The sequence below is a fragment of the Priapulus caudatus genome, unplaced genomic scaffold, assembly GCF_000485595.1.
Source record: "Priapulus caudatus unplaced genomic scaffold, Priapulus_caudatus-5.0.1 Scaffold116, whole genome shotgun sequence".
NCBI classification, from domain to species: domain Eukaryota; kingdom Metazoa; phylum Priapulida; class Priapulimorpha; order Priapulimorphida; family Priapulidae; genus Priapulus; species Priapulus caudatus.
Window position 1 is genome coordinate 213,765 of NW_014577177.1, and position 18,667 is coordinate 232,431.

Sequence of the window (18,667 nt, forward strand, 5' to 3'; positions counted from 1 at the left end):
CATGAATAAAACACCTACTGCACAGCGCTTCTATGCTATATTGTAAATTATTGATTGTATAACATCATTGACTCATATAACAAATTCCCTCCTAAAGGTCCTTTAAATACTTTAATTTTATGTAATTATTGGGACGTCACGCTGCTTTCCCTTGAAGACGTTTGACCTGACATGCATTAAAGGCATGGAGTGAACACTAGAGTATTTCATTCACTCCTGATATATACCCTATAACATTTTACTCTACCCTCCTATCGTTTTCCCACTAAAGAAGGTGACCGGAGCTTCAGCCAAACCATGCGAATTTCTTGTGCAGGTCTCACTTAATTACATAATGCCATAATTAGGCTGTACCTGGAAACGCAGCATGTGTTAAAATACTTTTATAGTTCAACTATGACTCACAGTCAGAGTACTGAGAAAAAATTGCTGACAAATACAATGAACACACAAATAAAAACGAATGAGAAATGCTGAACATTTATTGTTTTAGTTTCGAGTTATTATTACAATATGCGCGGACACAAATCAACAGACATACAATTTATATAAGATCGAAATATGATCAAAACAGCAATATATATAATATATATATATAGCCATTCTAACTCAAGTTTCAAATTAAAAATGTGTACTAAACACATTTTCATAATATTTTGAACATTTGTTTGGCACTACAATGCTATTACGTATATAACTTGACCCATTTTAATGAACTATCAATAGCTATAACTATTAGCAAATACCTTATAGTATATCAATAGTGACAATAATATTATTTTTAACATTCTATATTCTCACAAGCTATTATATGGAAATCATTTCCATGCAATCAAATCATGCTTGAATAACACCCAAAATTCAAAACTGGGATCAAGAATTCCTAATGGGTTTTAAAAGCAATTTTGTTAAAATAATTACTTTTCATGATGATTTACTTATTTCTAAAATATATTTACCTATATTACACCATTGGTAACAGGAACCTCTACAGTCAAGTTATATACAATAAACTTTTCTCGTAAACAGCTTCTTAAATTTGGCATGCTGAAACTAGTACAAATCACAAGAATCCTGTATATTATAATAATTCTAAAATCATACAATGAAACCTAGCTAGACAGACGTATTTACTTAACAACAACAAAAACTAACCAAACTGAGCAAGTGTTCTTTTCAACTGACAGCTGATCCACAAACTTAACACAAAACTGTAAATCGTACATTGCAGCAATTTGCTTCTTGAAGAGAATCTAATAAACTGCATGACTGTGATGAAATCTAATAGCTGAATAAACTTCTTGACCCAATATTTGTGCTTTCAGGCTGGACAACCTTACACAGTTATTAGCATTCCACAGGACATGACACCGACTAAATACATTATTACGAAAACGAGTAGCATGTGCAGACATGTGACCACAGACACATGCATAGACGTTGCAATCAGAAGGAAGTCAGGCTCATGCTCCGGTTTACTTTCCTTCCAACTATTCTCTTGTGGCGGTTACCAGGCAAGCTCCGTGGCAGTCCGTTATTAAACAGTTCCTCTTGTATCTTTAGTTGCCTATGATTGAGCATTTAAGTTCAAGTTAACAATTATACATTTCTTTAGTTGCCCAGTAACATGCGTAAAACTTATTGCACCATATATTATCATCCTAAAATTCGATCATTCAGTATAACGAAACAAAAAAATTCCATTATCGTCAATTTAGTTACAGTTGATATGTATGCGACAGAACTGGAACGTTAATTTACCTTGCTAGCAGCTGATTCTTGAAGCGCTCTGCATTCAACTCTTTGCTGAGCTGCGCCTTGCTTTTCTCCGAATTAGGGCAGAGCACTGGGTCGTGACACAGCATTGTCGCGGACGGTCTCGAAGTTGCATTGGGTTGTATCATCCACTGCAAGTAGTTCACAAACATACCGTTTAGTTCCCGTATCCATAGAAGCACTCAGTCATTATGGATAGCTTGAGCAACGATACAGCAAATATTTCAGCATACAATACTGTACATCTTCCAATACACCAGTTCAGAGTGCTAGCTAGAACATACATGAATATCAGGGTTTTCCCCCAAGATTTTCAGAAAGTTTTGTCATTTATAGACGAATAAGGGAGGGGCCTGGAAGGGGCCTGTACCAATTCAAGTCAATTATGCATAAAATAAGCAGGCCTAATACACAGGCAATGTTGATCAGTTCAGAAACATATGCATCAAGCATTAAAAACATAGGATGACTGTCCTGGGATTGTCAAAAGTAAACACAGCTGGAAGTAAACTCATGTTGATTACACACACTGATTACAGCATGTCAGGGGCATGGGATTTCGCAAACTAATTCAATTTTGAAGGCACGACAGACTCCACATGCATTACAGCATAGGGAGAACCCTGAATATAATATTATATATTCTGTTTTCCTATCAATTCATTACTGTGCATGCATACCCTCTTTACCCACAAGTTGCTTTGAGTGTCAAGTGACCTTTCACTGTAGAAAGTATATGCACTGGTATTTTTCAGCAAGAATACGTATTTTTGTACAATCTACACCTGATTATCTTATGCTTTTGGGGCACTTTTTTCTGCAAATCTGTATTAAAACTGCTATTATAATTATAAATTCAAATACACCTTAAAGTTTTGTGACACTTACTAGCAGCAATTTCTGCATTTGTTCAGAGTAGCCTGGTAGAAAGGGCAAATCACCACGCCTAATCAAATGCCAGTCCTCGCCATTCTTTGGCAGTGGCCCACCACCAGCCTGCAACAATAAATAAACATTTTCACATGTTTCATCATGGTTCAAACAGTTCATCAAAAACTTTCAACGTGTTTATACCTGTACAGACTTTTATACAATTTACATTTGAAATGTCTACAAATTTTGTTTACTTTTATGCTTAAGCCACAATATTAAATATAAAAAACACTGACACACATATCTATGTACTTTAGTAAGGTTCTTACAGCTTCAAAGATTGTAAGGCCCAACGCAAAGATATCAGCTTTTGGCAGGCTGTCGTAGCATTCCTGAAGCACCTCATTTGGTAGATATCGGCAGTCCCCTTCCTCCACTTTCGGATTGGTCGCAGACGTTACATGACCAAGATCACCTGCACAAGGATCACACTGCGGTGTCAACTCACAGAAACACAAAAAACCAACAGTAACAAAACCATAATATCCCGCGTGAATTTCCCCACTTTCCTTTAATGTCATAAATCACTTACCGATCTTATATATCACAGAATCGTTGAAGTCGTCATCATCAATGCTATCTTCATTATCATAGTTCTCTGGCAGAGTGGCATGTTGAATGAAGATATTTCCTGTGCATAAAAATAATTTGTTTTAGGAAAACATTAATACTTTTCTGAATCAATACACCTGGGTGATAACAAAGAACAACAATACCAAAGAAGTGTACAGCAACATACATCAGTTTGATCAGTTGTACAAACTTCTTACCTGGCTTGATATCCATGTGCGCCAGATTCATTGAGTGGATGTATTTGAGTCCATGTGCTATGTGCAGAGTGATCTGTCGTAACTCCTGCTCAGTGAACTTCTTTCCGGTTAGTTGATGCTCAGTTATTTTATCTAACAAGCTTCCTCCTTTAAAAACAGTAACACATTGCACATGACATACCACATAGTAGTACTTAGCACATGACACAAATGTAATACATTGTACATAATATATGTACACTGTACATAAACGCCAATAGAAGCTGGTGGGGTGGGAGATAAATAAGGATGGGGTAATTGAAGGAATCTTGGAGCATGTGTTGGATTAGGAAACTTTTTCCAAACCAAAACTAAGTAGACCTTCTCATAGCTTATACAAACAGTGGCTTAATGTTCAAAACAGGTTGCTGGAACTCTGCTGTTCAATTGCTCTGTTACAGCCAACATCACCATAAACTCGTGGAAAATTTTTGAAGCTGAAGTAGTTTACAATATTTATACATATCATAAGTGATATCGCAAAGTCCAGCTGTGCTATTTAGGTCATAGACAAAGGGGGTATAAAATGACCGAGGCACGCTTAGGAAAGTATATAATTAATGTAAACACTCGTGCGTTTTTAGTTTTTGCATTAACACAAACATTGCAAAATATGCCAATGACCACAACCATATTTGTAAATGTTTCTGTAAACAGAAACGCACCTGTGAATAGAAGTACGATGTTAGTGAAGAGAATTATAGATCAAAAACCAAGACTAGTCCAATCCTAACCATGTTACATTTAGGCAACTTCTACACCCTCCTATCTAATCTCAATATGGAGGCGGGGACTTTCCGATATGGCTTATAAGTGAGACCACTTATATACTATATATTTGTACTTTGGTATTCATTTGAGAAATCATTGTTATGACACAATGCGTACGGTGGGTTCGTTATCGTGAATCTTACATGTTTACTAGTCAGTATAGTTGCTTACCGTTACAGAACTCATTCTGTATAAGCATGTGACCATCTTCGGCCCAAGCAGAGTAGTATCTGACTACATGCCGATGCTTCCCCAGTACTGCATGTGCATACACTTCATTGAGCGCATTCTGCCTATAGAGACGACAAACAATTAACAAAGTTATTTTTTGTCAACAGAATTATATACGTATAATATACATATATATATATATATCAGGAGCGTATAATGACAAATACGCTCAATTTGTCATTATACGCTCCTGATATATATATATATCTAAAATGTTAACAAACTTTTAATAAAGTTATTTTTTGTCAACAGAATTATATACGTATAATATACATATATATATATATATATATATATCTAAAATGTTAACAAACTTGATGCTGGGGAAAACAACTGTTTTGTTACAAGCTTTATAACTAATTAATGCAAAACAGCATCAAAGCAACAGAACTAATTAACAACTAGCGCTACCACAGGTACATACTCATATATGCTCCCAGCAACAGGCTTTACGGATCGCTTGATAGCATAGGTACACCCATCTAGTCTGTTGATGCATTTATAGACGCTGCCAAACTCTCCTGACCCACACGTGGACACTTCCAGAAATTCTTCATTATATCGGGAGATGTTGTTCTGACGCAGAGCAATCTTCTATAAAAACGAAAAACACAAAGTATAAATTTTTGTCTGAGAAAATCAACACATATGACATATGCATGAAACCCACCACCTTAAATGTAATGGTGGATGACCAATTCCTATAAAATTCAGTATTCCGGAACAGGTCCAAGACGTGCATAAAACCACCTGGAAAATATCAGGGACCTGCTATCCTGAATTGCTACTGCACGTTTGTAGCACGTGCAGGGAAAATTTATTTTTCGGGGGCTACTTTTCAAGCTCGCGTGCATGAAAATAGCACTCTGAAATTTGGTTTGCATTGAACTCTATGCAAATTTCCGGGGCTCTTTTTGGCATTTCGGGGGCTAAATCGCCCCGAGCCCCCGTGTATTTTGTTCACTGAGCACGTGTGTGTCCTAACCGCTTTTAAACTGACTCACACGTTACAGCTTATCACATCATCATCTTATCTTATATCATATCTTATATCATATCTATATATACAATTTCAGGGGTCGAAATTCGCTATGTAGTGATTGCGCAACACAAGTGATTTTCACCGAACACAAGCGATGTTTCGTAGCAACTTGCGGCTGCCGCAAGTCAACAATATGCCAGCTACTTACGTATTTAAAAGTCAGACCCATTTTATTATGATTTCTGTACGAAATTGAAGCGTAAATGACTCTGAATCAGAGCAGGAAGACAAAGAAGACATAGAATAAATCATAAACTAAAACAGAGAAGAAGGGAAGGGGTACTGCCAGTTTGGAGAGCAACAGAGGTAGGTGCAAGTAAACATCTCTTGGCACAAGTAATCTTTTAACCTAACTTGCGGCATGCGCAAGTTTTTTGTTGTTGCGAATTTCGACCCCTGACAATACAATATAAGTGCAGTAGATATGACTGGATGTCAGTTGATAGTTGACATGTGACATAGAGCTGAGACATATCAATGATTCATTGTATGCACATATATGATAAACATGTTGACGATTTTAGGAATGCGGTCATGCCATAAACACTGATAGTGATACTGATAGCAATAACATCTACAGTATAGTACATATGAGATCTTATTATTATATATATATATATATATATCAGTGTTTCCCCTGCATTGACACGCCTCGCTGACGAAAATCAATGTTCTTCCATCAATAAACTACACTTTATTGAACAAAAATCGAAATATAGCTTAGAATGCACCAAATTGCACGTTTTTTCAAAAAATTCCTCGCTTTGCTAGCACCTCAAAAGTCGCAAACACACCCAAACAAATTTACCACCTCACAGACCTTTTGGGCCAGGGAAAACACTGTCTATATATATATATATATATACAATATATTATATAATACCTTTGAAGGATGATGTATCATGTCATCTTCCTCGCCATCGCTGAGCAAAACATCGTTCGCACCTCTAGAAATATAAAAAACAAAATCAATGTTCAGCAACAGTACACAAATGTATGATAAAATCAAATGAAAACCATGTAGCATGTCACTTACAGATGGAGCCTGAGAGAGGTGTTCAATTTACGAATAGACATCTTTCACTACTATTAACTCAAACTCAATAAGGTGACTGCATGACCAGGATTACTAGACCGTACAACGAGTAAGAACTGTTTACATAGCAATAATAAACAACCAAGATATCAACATTCACTATCCTTTGTGAGATGATGGCTACATCTACTAGAACCCAAGCTGTGAAGTAACGACTACCGCATGCAGGAAGCTGTTCAGCAGGTTGTGGTTACTGCTGACACAGGCAGCTTGATTACCCATTATTGTGCTAAACAATTACAAAGGGTGCAGAGTCACTGTTATTAATTAAGGTAGGTCTTAGCATTCACACGGCCAAGCCAAGCACTCACACCCATGACTCCATACTATCAACCGCCAAACCAATAGTTTACATTGCAATACTAATCGTTGTGCCTGATTTCCCAGTCTCCTTTCAAATGCCATACAGGTAGTTTCCTTACGCATGCCAAACATCACACGACCAAGCTAAGCACTCAAACTCCTGAATACACATCTATAGAACCTCAACAATCAACATCTAATGCCAGAGATTAGTTATGCTGTCATATGCAAAACACAGTGCACACAGACCCAAGCATGGTTTGAAATTAATAGCATCAATCAGTAACCTGGGTAAGGTGCTTTTTTTTCGCTGGCAGCGAGTGCTAGCTGCCTGTCTAAAAAGTTAATTTCTAACTCTGCACCCAAGTATAATACTATTACAAAATAACCGTGTTGTTAAATTAGACTTCATGATATATGTTTCTTTGCGACGGTATTTAAATTCGTTCACATGATATCACTTGTCAATATGTAACATAGCCAAGAATATATCATTCATTAGCTGACATGTGTATCAGTCAGAAAAACTACGTACATAAACTTCCTACGAACTGGTCGCACACAACGATGCTAAATTTATTTGGGAAACCGATACTTAGCAATTTCCAATTTACCAAGATTTAAAGTATCAACAAGCCTCGTACATATAAATACGAGAACATATCACCAAATGAGTCATTATAATGGTCTAAACACCCATATCGATAATGAGTTTTGGAAGCTAAAGGTTTATGGTGTAGCAGCGATTACCAGCATATGTGATGTAACTGTAAGGATATGTATATGTGTATATCTATAAAATGTATACGGAACAGTTAAAACCATTCAGAAATTACTCAAGAATGGGCGGCCATGACAAAACTTTCCACTACAAATAGCGAAAACAACCCTCGTATGACATCTAGCTTGTAGTAGTTGCAAGTTCCTTAGAGCCTCTCAATGCAGTGCAGCAGTTGCAAAACTTTAATAACGGAAAGTTATATTATTAATATAATATAAAGTGTATATTCTGATAGGAATAGAACTTTTTATGACAATACAGGCGTTGTCTTCAACTTATTCAGAAATTTTGAACACCGTGGTAAGTACTTAGTTGGAAGAGAACAAACACAATAATTTCCTTCAAACAAATGTTATCAAAACCACTTATTTTTAGCAAAACCGATGTGGTCATACACCAACAAAGTGGTTTTCATGGGAAAGGAACAAAGGCAAAGAAGGTAGTTATTGTCGTAAACCCTGGCTATATTGTTCAAGGACACCACAGAAATTAACTAAGAAGGGCAACCGTCATCAAATTCAAGTTCCTCTCTCAGAGAATCTAATCATATATATGTAAACTAGTTACGCGTCTTAATTTTCAAGAAAACTAAAACCTACCTAATACGATCAGTCGTTCGACTTCGCTTGCACCCAGTGTGCGGAGAAGAGTTCTGCTCCGGAGTGAAAGGGTTAACATTCGCCTGAAGTCGCACGTCCGCTTGCCGCACCCCCCTCAGCTTCGTCGACGCTCTACGTAAGAGCGACTTTGGCGTGTGTGGAGTGTCGAACAGTCGCAACGCACGCAGCTTGCGATGGGGCGGAGTGCCGTCGTCACTGTTACCTATCGTGCCGTCGTCACTCGCACGGCCGCTGTCCTCTACATCTGCTTCTCCGTCGTTGTGTAACATCGGTACAGGTCGACATTGATTTCGGTACCTGATAAAAGCAAGATGTGTATTACTGTAGTATTAAATATATATACAGTGAGGTAACGTTAATGGATATTAGCTAGCTCTACCGGTGCAGCCCTTTCGCTCTTGCTACAGGGAGCGAAGGGGCTACTCTGGTAGATCTAGGGTATTAGCATGCTAGTGTACCACTATCCTAGATACGTATTCAATAATCACGATATATATACTGCATATATTTGATCTGAGAGATCATAAAACCACACTATGTGGATGCGAAAAGGTTGAACACGTTTGTGTTTTGTGTATACATTTCGACTAGCACTTTATCATAATGTTTACTGTCCCCATAGCTCCGTAGCAAAAAGCCTGACTGTAATTCGGCACGATAGCAGTTTAATAGTCCGACCAGGTTCTACGACTATTTCATGTCGTAGGAGTGACGTAAGGTAACTAACTTGTGGCTAGCTCTAGAACTATAGCCCATCGCTCCGCCACAGGATGACAAACCTGCGGCAGAGCAAAGGGCTATACTAGTCTATAGTTCTAGAGTTATAGATCCTTGGGCCACTAGGGCCGCCCAGGGCCTAAGGCATTACTGATTCAAATGGTGGTGTATTCGCCATACTTCAACACTGACACTGGTTATATAAAATACGCAATATATAATCTAATGCCAGTAATGTTAACAAAATAGTGCAGTTCGTTTACTAAGTTAGTACTTATCTAACCACAAGTTGACTCTAGAACTATAGTCAGGACAGTAGTCACTAGACTAGGCCTAGTGATTGCCTAGAATTAGGGGTTAGGGTTAGGCACATTGGTTTTATTGGGACCCATGTTCTCTATCCTTGGGCCAATATTACTATTACTTAGTATTACTAATACTATTACTTATTACTTCAAAAGTCCAAAGGACTATAGTATAACGAAGGCGGAGAGAGAAGTGGATCAAATCGATAGATCAACACTGGTCTACGGATTGCAGTCGAAAAAGTTGAAAGTTTTTAGGCTTACCAATCAATGGCGATTGACAGAAAAAATTGTTCATTATAATCTACGTCTACTAGTACTAGTATAGCAAACAAACCTGTAGCTGAGACGACTTTTCCTGGGACTTTTCAGCATATCTGGACTAAACTGGTGAGAATCACGGTCTAGACAATCCATTGAATTGTCTAAATCTGTCCCGGAACTAAGAAACGCTGTACCATCTTGAAATCCGGCATCGACTTCGTCGTCGGAAAAGTCCAACTTTTGAACGACATAATTATCATCGTCTGCTTCTAATCCTTCTCGAAGTTCATCACTTGCTTTAAAGACAGACATCATCAACGGTATGCACTAAGAATTGCTCAGCAAAACTCACCAAAAGAACACCAAAATCGCGAGTAAATACACATTTATGTTTAGAGGATACACGCGACCTTGCTTTAATTTTCTAATGTAGCGCGATCGTTGGTCACGGTCTTGGTCACAGCCAATCAGATTCTGTGTACTAATTTATGCGTGACGTCAGTATTTACTATAGGGTGTGTCATACAAACGAACAGGCTTGACAGATGCTAGTTTGTTTATCAATCAAGCTGCAGTTCACATATACTATAAGCCATAGACTACATAAACATTGTTTAAAAAAGTGCGCTATCATAGTGCTCTAATATAAAAAGATGGTTGACTTTTAATTTATGTAAGTAATCGAAATTATTACGGTGGGTAAGAATATTGCTACACATTGGCGGGAAATTTTTCGCGGGCTTGCGGCGAAGGCGAAGTTCAGGGTTCAGGTCACGTTATGCAATGTTGTTTATGACGCCATAGATGACGCATACGGGCGTGTTATTGTCATCGCAACGCATGATTTTTCTTATGAATATTGTTTGGGTGGGCGGGATTGTAAAATATACATTCAGAATTAGATGTTACGGCTAGATATCTCAAGCACAAGGAAAATAATAATAACGGGCATGTGTGTGTATAGGTGTATAGTTTCAAGCGCCACAAATTTAGTCGTTCACCGATAACCACGTAGTACGAGTAGTAGGCAGTTACTAGTTCGGTATTGACTTGCATGTCATCCCAGGGCCGTAGGCTGATCAAATTCCTAGGTGGTGGTGGGGGGGATTTGATGACTCAACTGTGTTGAGCGACGGGCGCGGCTCTTGACCGAAGTAAATATAGTGTGGTAGGGGTGGGTCTGAGACAAGGCTTTCATGGATAAGTGACCAAAAAATCACGTTATGGTTATTTACGATTAATAGCTATAGCTTGTTTTTTTAACTTTTATCCAAAACCTAGGGGCAGCTGCCGCCCCCCCCCCCACCCAGAGGCTACGAGGAGTACGGCCCTGCATCCGCTCAAATTTTATGCTCCGGCGCAACATGGTTTAATATATATATATATATATATATATTGGAAAGTATTTTCTATCACATAATGGTAGAATAAGTGCCAAAGATTGTCGAGTAAAGAAGATAGAACCTGTCTATACGCTGTACGTAGCTCGATATCGTCGTGTGGCCTCCACAATACGACGGTGGAGTAATAGAGTCGAGTACTATCTATGCTAATAATAATACATTGTTATTAATATCATTGAAAAATTGATAAATTATTAAAATTAATGTATTATTAGCTCAATATTGATACTATGCACACTCATTCCAGAAGTAAATATTAGTCGATTTTAGAGAGAGAAAGCAAGAGCTGGACACATATATATTTATACATTATATGATATATTATATATATTATAATTGACATGAACGCCAAGCATCAAAATTTCATAGACCAATGCTTATATTTCACACATTAATACATGCGTGACTGACTCTCCAAACCGACGCATGATATAAGGTGGTATAGCCAGATGAGAAGATCCTACACAGTAACGTATGCGGCATACTCTGATTTTAAACGATGTATGCGGAACTTGTGTACGCTAATAATTTATTATAGGTTACCATATCAAATAAAACAAATGTCTTTGGTTTCAAAATCAATGTATAATTAGAAGGAGAACTTAGAGAATAAATCAATATCGCACATTAAGACTATAGTAGGCCTAAATACATTAAAAACTAATCTAGACTACACATTTTATAGGGTCAATCACGTCTTCGTGCTAAACAGCCGATGGAATCACAATGTATAACACCAACACATCGTGAACACATACATGTACACCGTAACAGTATAAATACGTTCATGCTAATATATACTGATGGTTGGCTGTTTCTTAATTAAGCTGACAAGTTCCCTGCAAAAAACAACATAAATTTAATAAAATGTTGCACAGCACAATTTCTTCTTAATGCAAGCATCACAGATAGCAACTTCAGTTTTATTAAACATATATACGTTTTTTCTTCTAGTTTTCATCGATATAGAGAAAACGCATTGGACCAGCGTTGTTGTGCCCGTAGCAGATATGGAAGAGCACAGGAACACCATTGTTCCCATAGTCAGCCATACTGCTATTTGTGTAAAACCTGTGAAACGCTGGACCACGCATATGTACACCTCACAGTTACTTGTAGAAACTCTGACGCATATATAGTCAATTCGATACGTGCCGCCTAACACTTTACCGTAATGTGGACATAATATTCAGACGGATCAATTCTTACATGACACGGAGAAAGTTAACCTCTTGACACGGACTAACGAGGACACACTTAACTTTGATGATATACTACCGCTTAATTGTGAATACCACCAACTCGGACAAATGTTTTATGTTATATACAATGTTAATGTATACATACGTCATGAAATGCTCGAGCAAGTAAAATCTATTTGACAGCAGTCTTTGCACGCTGCACAGTACATGTGAATTAGGGGAAACGTCACACCGATGGACCACACGAGGTTTGGGGGAATGGATATGTCGTCACACATACTTTAAATTGCAAAAAGCACCAAATGCGGCTCACCGCGGTAACGTGAAATGTCCAAACGTATCACTCAATTCGGAACAATGATACGCGCCGAGATGGATGGCGAAAAACACGAGTAATATAATAGACTACGAATAATAAGGATTATTCTTAGTCTATGATAACATTTATACTCGTTCGAAAGTTAACGAGAGTGACATTATCAAAACTCGCTTTAAATGAATTAGGTATTATTAATCCTTCTGCAAAGCTAGTATAAGCTAGCGAAACGTGCCAAGATAATGTGGCACAAAGTCAGACCTGTTGCACACGTTATAAGCTAACCAGACGACGTTGTTACGACATATAAGCACTAAACAATTTGCTGGGGTGCGGATTCCCTTATACACCGCTGTCTACACCACACGCAGCTATATGGATTTACCCACATTTACCAGAAATATATCACAATTATCATCTATTTGTGTAGTCACGAATATCGTTGTACATATTCAAAGCTCATGTCGTCGACTGAGGACAGCATCACCCACGACATGCACTTATCTATACTCTCTCTACATACTATATTAGTATAGATGCATTAATGTGAACACCCCTATATGCGTATCTTACCAGTTACCACACAATGCGAGTTTATACTGGCAGCAATCGTCTATCACCCGGCTACAGGCTCACATGCACAAGGAATTTCAAACAAACAAATATCACTGTACAATACTTGAACCATGTTAATAGATGGTGCATATGGCTGTCTGCACAGTCTTGTAGTCTGACCGCTGGCGTAGCAAAGTGAAATAAAATGCAAGCAACGCATAGAATCATTTTGTGATAAAACAAAAGAACTACGAAAGTACTAGGAATACGTAGTTCGTCTTCATAATATATCGTAGATCAATGTTTAAATGAAAATTGCAGCACAACCAGTTGCACCTACGGGCACTGACAAACGTGAAGGTACCAAAGGCCATGCAGCTCCCTAAAGTAGAATTTGTGCCGTATTTCAATGTAAACATGTTTAACCATAGATTTGTGCAGGAAGATCAAAATCACAGTATACAGCTGTTGGCAGTTACACACGAACACATGCACACAATATAATACGAATTTACAATAGTTCTATAATAGGCCTTTCACACTTAAATATGCGTGAACCAATAAGAAAATTGTATAACTACAACAACTACATTTATGTAGACAATATATAAACAAAAAAGCAAATTAAAAGCGAAAATTCAACAAAGCAAATATGCGCAACCACATACATTTCCAAAACGTCTTTTAATTACCACTTCAGGCACCAGTATATTTCATATTAACGCATAACGAATCCTTATAGCATGTTAAGAATACACGTAATCAAGTGAAAACGTGTAGTTTTTCTCATTTTGTTTCCTAAGATTGACCATGGTATCTAGCTGCCAGATATAACATAGCACCGATGTAACCAAGGCAATTAATTTGTTTCTATACAAATCGTGCAGTAAACACAGCTCTCGTAAGCCTGGGGCCACTGTCAAAAAACATAATGAGCAGTTATGACATCATCAGTCTAAATGTCATAACTTTTCTATGACACCTTACTTCCAAAATTATGATATTTTAGTCTGATGATGTCATTAACTACTCATGTTCCTGATAATGTCCTCCAGGGTAAAAGTGCGCAAACATTTACTAACTCATCTCTCCCACGTCACGTTTGAGGTGTAAGTAAACACGTTCATCCAATCACAACGTTGGTTTGACAAAGGTGATCATGGTGAGTTGACATAAACACGTTGACGTGACCTACGTCCTAGCACTGAAGTTTTGTGCGCACACCCTAGACATGCGTGACCAATCAACAACAGATTGGGAAGATGGTTAGCAATATCACAAGTGCACTTGAACTTTTTCTTTGGTTTCAAAACAAACATTGCAATGACAGAAACTGGTACCAAACTACGGTTTTGGGTAATCTATTTAATAATTCTAAATATATACCCCAATTACAATAACAACGTGTCATTCAAAAGGCTTAGTTTTCAAATAAAATTTAAAACATCTTATAATGCTTAAATGACATTCACTAATATTCGAAGTTACGTTTGAACATGCATACAAAAGAACACATAGGCAACTTTGTAACTACTATTTTTGACCATCACAGCATTTTGCTTTTGCATTGCTTATTGAGTCAAATAATATAGCGTATGGCCAATAAAAATTGTTGAAATTCCAACTGGTATATATTCTTATCCCTGCAATAAGTTTCTTGCAACATCATATGCTAGCAAGAGGAAAGTACGGGAGTTAAGAATAAGCCCCATTACTCCAATTACAGCAATATAAGCTATAGCCATACACTTATTACAAACACAAATATGATGACACCCTTTCTTGCTTATTTTATCAAAGACGAACAACGCCAACTGGCTTATTTTTGCACTTGCACGAGACTTTCGTGTATCCTGATCAAAAGCATGAGTGAATACATTGAACTGGTACACCCAAATAAATAATAGCTCATGCCTGGGTCCTATTGAAATGGTGCAACAATATTTTAAGATATCTTCTTTTTTTTTCAAAATTGCAGCTAATATATTTTCTTACCGCAACATCATCCAAAAATAATTGGGGTAATTTGAATAACCATATTTCATTAGGAAATAAATTAATTAATGTAATGATACTATTATATTAAGTTACTTATCAAACGAAGAAGTTCCTGTAGGGAGCAGACATCTAAGTACTTTTAAAGAAACAATGAGCAAGCCGAGGAATGAAGGCATGCAGATACACACCTGCTGAACGAGTAATTCAACACCAAATTTTCTATTAGAAAACGAAATCCCCAGCTTCTGAGAGTGAGCCGCACTAACTGAACTCACCCTGCCTAACCCTACTGCTCCAGGCAAGCCGACGAAACAATCAACGGCATAACGCAAACAATAACAATGATGACAACAACCACGTCGAATCGATATCACGCGAGCTTATACCACGGCTCGTCGCACGCTGACAGGTGACGTCAACCTTCCCACGCGTTGCTGTATCCTACACATGTACCCGGGTTACAGGGTATCATCTGTACCAGGTACCCCAGGTAGCAGGGTATCATCTGTACCAGGTATCCCAGGTAGCAGGGTACGTATCATCTGTACTAGGTTTCCCAGGTAACAGGGTATCATCTGTACCAGGTATCCCAGGTAACAGGGTATCATCTGTACCAGGTATCCCAGGTAACAGGGTATCATCTGTACTAGGTATCCCAGGTAACAGGGTATCATCTGTACCAGGTATCCCAGGTAGCAGGGTATCATCTGTACCAGGTATCCCAGGTAGCAGGGTACGTATCATCTGTACTAGGTTTCCCAGGTAACAGGGTATCATCTGTACTAGGTATCCCAGGTAACAGGGTATCATCTGTACCAGGTATCCCAGGTAGCAGGGTATCATTTGCACCAGGTATCCCAGGTAGTCCGCTGCCCGCTGGTGCCACCACGCCTCGCGGCTGCCACGCCTCAGCGGGGGTCCAACTTGAAGTGCGATCCCGCGACCTTCAGATGACTCAGTGTCTTCGTGAGCGCGGTCGTGAAGCAGCAGCTGTCGTACGGAATGCCATGCTCCTCACAGAGCGGCTGCACGTACGCGGCGGCGGCACGCAGCTTGTTTCGCGCCATCGTCGGGAACAGGTGGTGCTCAATGTGGAACTGCAGGCCGCCGTAGTACCAGTCCTGCCAGAGCGGGCAGTCGATGTTCATATTCGACTGGACCTGGTAGCGGTACCAGCTCATTTCGTGGAACTCGTGCAGGTGCGCGAACATCTTGCAGTAGTGGCTGAGGATCAGCTGGAAGTGGAAGATACCCTGCACGGAGGATGCGATCGCGTAGAAGATGGCCACCTCGCGCCACGTTGGCAGGTGGGACAGCAGCGTGCAGAGCCACACCCAGTGCAGCGCCCAGCCGACCCACTCCTGCCAGCGGCGCTCCAGCTGCAGGATGAACGAGTCGAAGACGATCTCGAGTCGGCCGACGAAGATGACGCACGGCACGAACGTGAAGTGCTGGATCTTTATCGCGTAGTACTGCAGCCGTGTCTGGAACAACGCGAACATCTTCTCGTTCTGCGCCCACGTGCCTTCCCACATCTGCGGGTCGATGAAGCGGTTCGGAACGTCGACGATGTTCGTGAGCGCGTGGTGCAGGATGTGCTCGTCGCGCCACCAGTGCGCGCTGATGCCGAAGCAGACAGTGCCGAAGAACAGCCCGCCGTACTTGTCCTTCGAGAAGTCCTTGAACAACTGCGAGTGCATGAACTCGTGCATGATGAAGCCGTTCTGCTGCCAGAAGAACGCGAGGGCGACCGCGCCGAGGTAGTGACAGTACCAGGCGTCGAAGCACGTGACGAGGGTCACCGCAATGACGAACAGCGCGACGACGACGGCCACCTTCCCGACGTACCACGTCCAGTCCGTCTCGAAGAAGCCCTTCGCGCGCAGGTCGCGTTCAAGCTTCTCGAATGCGACATCGATCGGGTTGTAGCGGCGCACGTACTTGCCGACGGGCTTGCGGTGCTTCAGCACAAAGTCGCGGTGGCCATACGCGTGGAACACAGCCGTCGCGTCCTTGCCGATGAACTTCTCGATGACGGGCCCGCCCGGGTGCTTGTCCACGAAGTTGGTCACGTCGTACCACTTTCCTGCGAAGAGAAGATAGAAGATGGGTTAGAGAAAGTAAGGTGTGATGACAGCTGCCCCGGTTTCGAACTCGGGTGTCGTATGCCAGTCTTGCGCATATCTGTCGTTACGTACCCACCGGTTGAACCCGCTTAAACACGCAGTTTTTATTAACACACGTAGAATGCTATATAAGATATTATCGATAGTATATATGTTTCTTAAACTGCTTCATCTCCTTCCTGCCTATTTAATGATTTCGTACAGAACACTAACATAAAAATTTTTTTCTGTACCTTATTTTGTTTATTTAAAGGAACAGTAGCCTAGTATGCCGAGGGTGTATCAAATGCTGACAGCTCATGTACAGCAGCATGGATAAGGTTTTACACGTCTTATTTATGGCAAATCTTAGGGTAACTTAGGTAGTCAGAAGGAAAACGAGCACTAATAAACTCATGTGTTGAGCAAATTCGTCATGTTAAAATATGTTAAACGAAAAAAGTGCAGTTTTAACAGTTTTATTACCAAGTAATATGTAGTGCTTTCGGATTTCCGCGACACCGGCGTCCATTATTGGATAAAAAGTCAAGATGTTACTATAAGAATCAAGTAAGCATTGATGTACCATGAGACTGCCACGTGCTGCCACCTTTAACGGACAACATAAAATCTCACTACATACTGTAAGGCACCCCAAATGGAACTATACTTATCATGGAACTTCACATTAAAAGATAATTACAACTCTTATATATGTTTATATATAGTGATGTCAAATTCCGGCTTGTAATTTCGGAATCGATGTTCATCGTTGGAAACGCCAAGTACCGGATGATGGCGGCTAACAATCGGGTTACTCGGATTTGAGAAGTGCCTGCGTGTGCGTATCGTCGTGCGCATCGTGTACGTGTGTGCGATAGTATGTGCTTGTTTAACCCATGTTTACTGTTTGTTTTGCAGCCTGTTTTACTTACTGTGTGTCTATAAATACCATGTAGTTAATCAAAGGAATAAAAAGTTTACAAAGAATATTCGATAAGCGAATAGGATAACTAACGATCTGAGTTGAAAATTTCTATGAGTTGCTTGATAAAATAACACTGCCGAGGTGGTCTCTTGGTTAAGTTGATTCTGATTCATGTCGCTGATTTGAGGTTTTAGTATTCAGCGTTTAAAGAATGCACTAGTCAGTACCGACCGGTCGAATCCGATAGTATACACTAAACGCATAACCATTCAATCTGATTGGTTAAAGGAAATGTTAATCAGCAGCAAATGTGTTGGTGGGTTTTGTACAGTATGCATGTAGTCCTCTTTAACAGCAGGAATGACATCTCCTCACGTTCTCAATTTTATAAAGGTAAATGATCCTTATGAGATGATGACATCATCACGACACAGGTCCGCTAGACTGCTGCAATTCCCTTTATAACCTAAGCACTTACACTATACTTTATACTAACGTAAGTTAGGTTTTTA

At 39.5% G+C, this 18,667-nt stretch overlaps 2 protein-coding genes across 6 annotated transcripts in view; both read right to left on the reverse strand.

Annotated features, from left to right (window-relative positions):
• Window positions 1-454: 454 nt before the first annotated feature.
• On the reverse strand, window positions 455-10,084 carry LOC106805537 (wee1-like protein kinase 1-A). Of its 2 annotated transcripts, XM_014807170.1 has the most exons (11): window positions 9,722-10,084; window positions 8,342-8,659; window positions 6,446-6,509; window positions 4,945-5,114; window positions 4,461-4,582; window positions 3,480-3,626; window positions 3,242-3,340; window positions 2,979-3,124; window positions 2,665-2,772; window positions 1,762-1,907; window positions 455-1,567 (listed from the first exon to the last, which is right to left on the reverse strand). In XM_014807170.1, the coding sequence occupies exons 1-11, from the start codon at window positions 9,961-9,963 to the stop codon at window positions 1,447-1,449; spliced, it is 1,683 nt and encodes a 560-aa protein (XP_014662656.1). In that variant the 5' UTR covers window positions 9,964-10,084; the 3' UTR covers window positions 455-1,446. The 2 variants fall into 2 exon arrangements, with proteins under 2 accessions (XP_014662656.1, XP_014662657.1); XM_014807171.1 differs by lacking the exons at window positions 8,342-8,659; window positions 9,722-10,084 and adding an exon at window positions 6,599-6,678.
• Window positions 10,085-15,886: 5,802 nt separating this feature from the next.
• The window catches only part of LOC106805528 (sphingolipid 10-desaturase-like), a 41,843-nt gene continuing 39,062 nt past the window's right edge, over window positions 15,887-18,667 (reverse strand). For 3 of the 4 annotated variants that reach the window (XM_014807160.1, XM_014807161.1, XM_014807162.1), the window contains exon 5: window positions 15,887-17,208. In XM_014807160.1, coding sequence (XP_014662646.1) covers window positions 16,031-17,208 — 1,178 coding nt within the window. In that variant the 3' untranslated portion in view covers window positions 15,887-16,030. The remainder of the gene's footprint in view (window positions 17,209-18,667) is intronic. The other variant, XM_014807159.1, reaches the window with a different exon arrangement.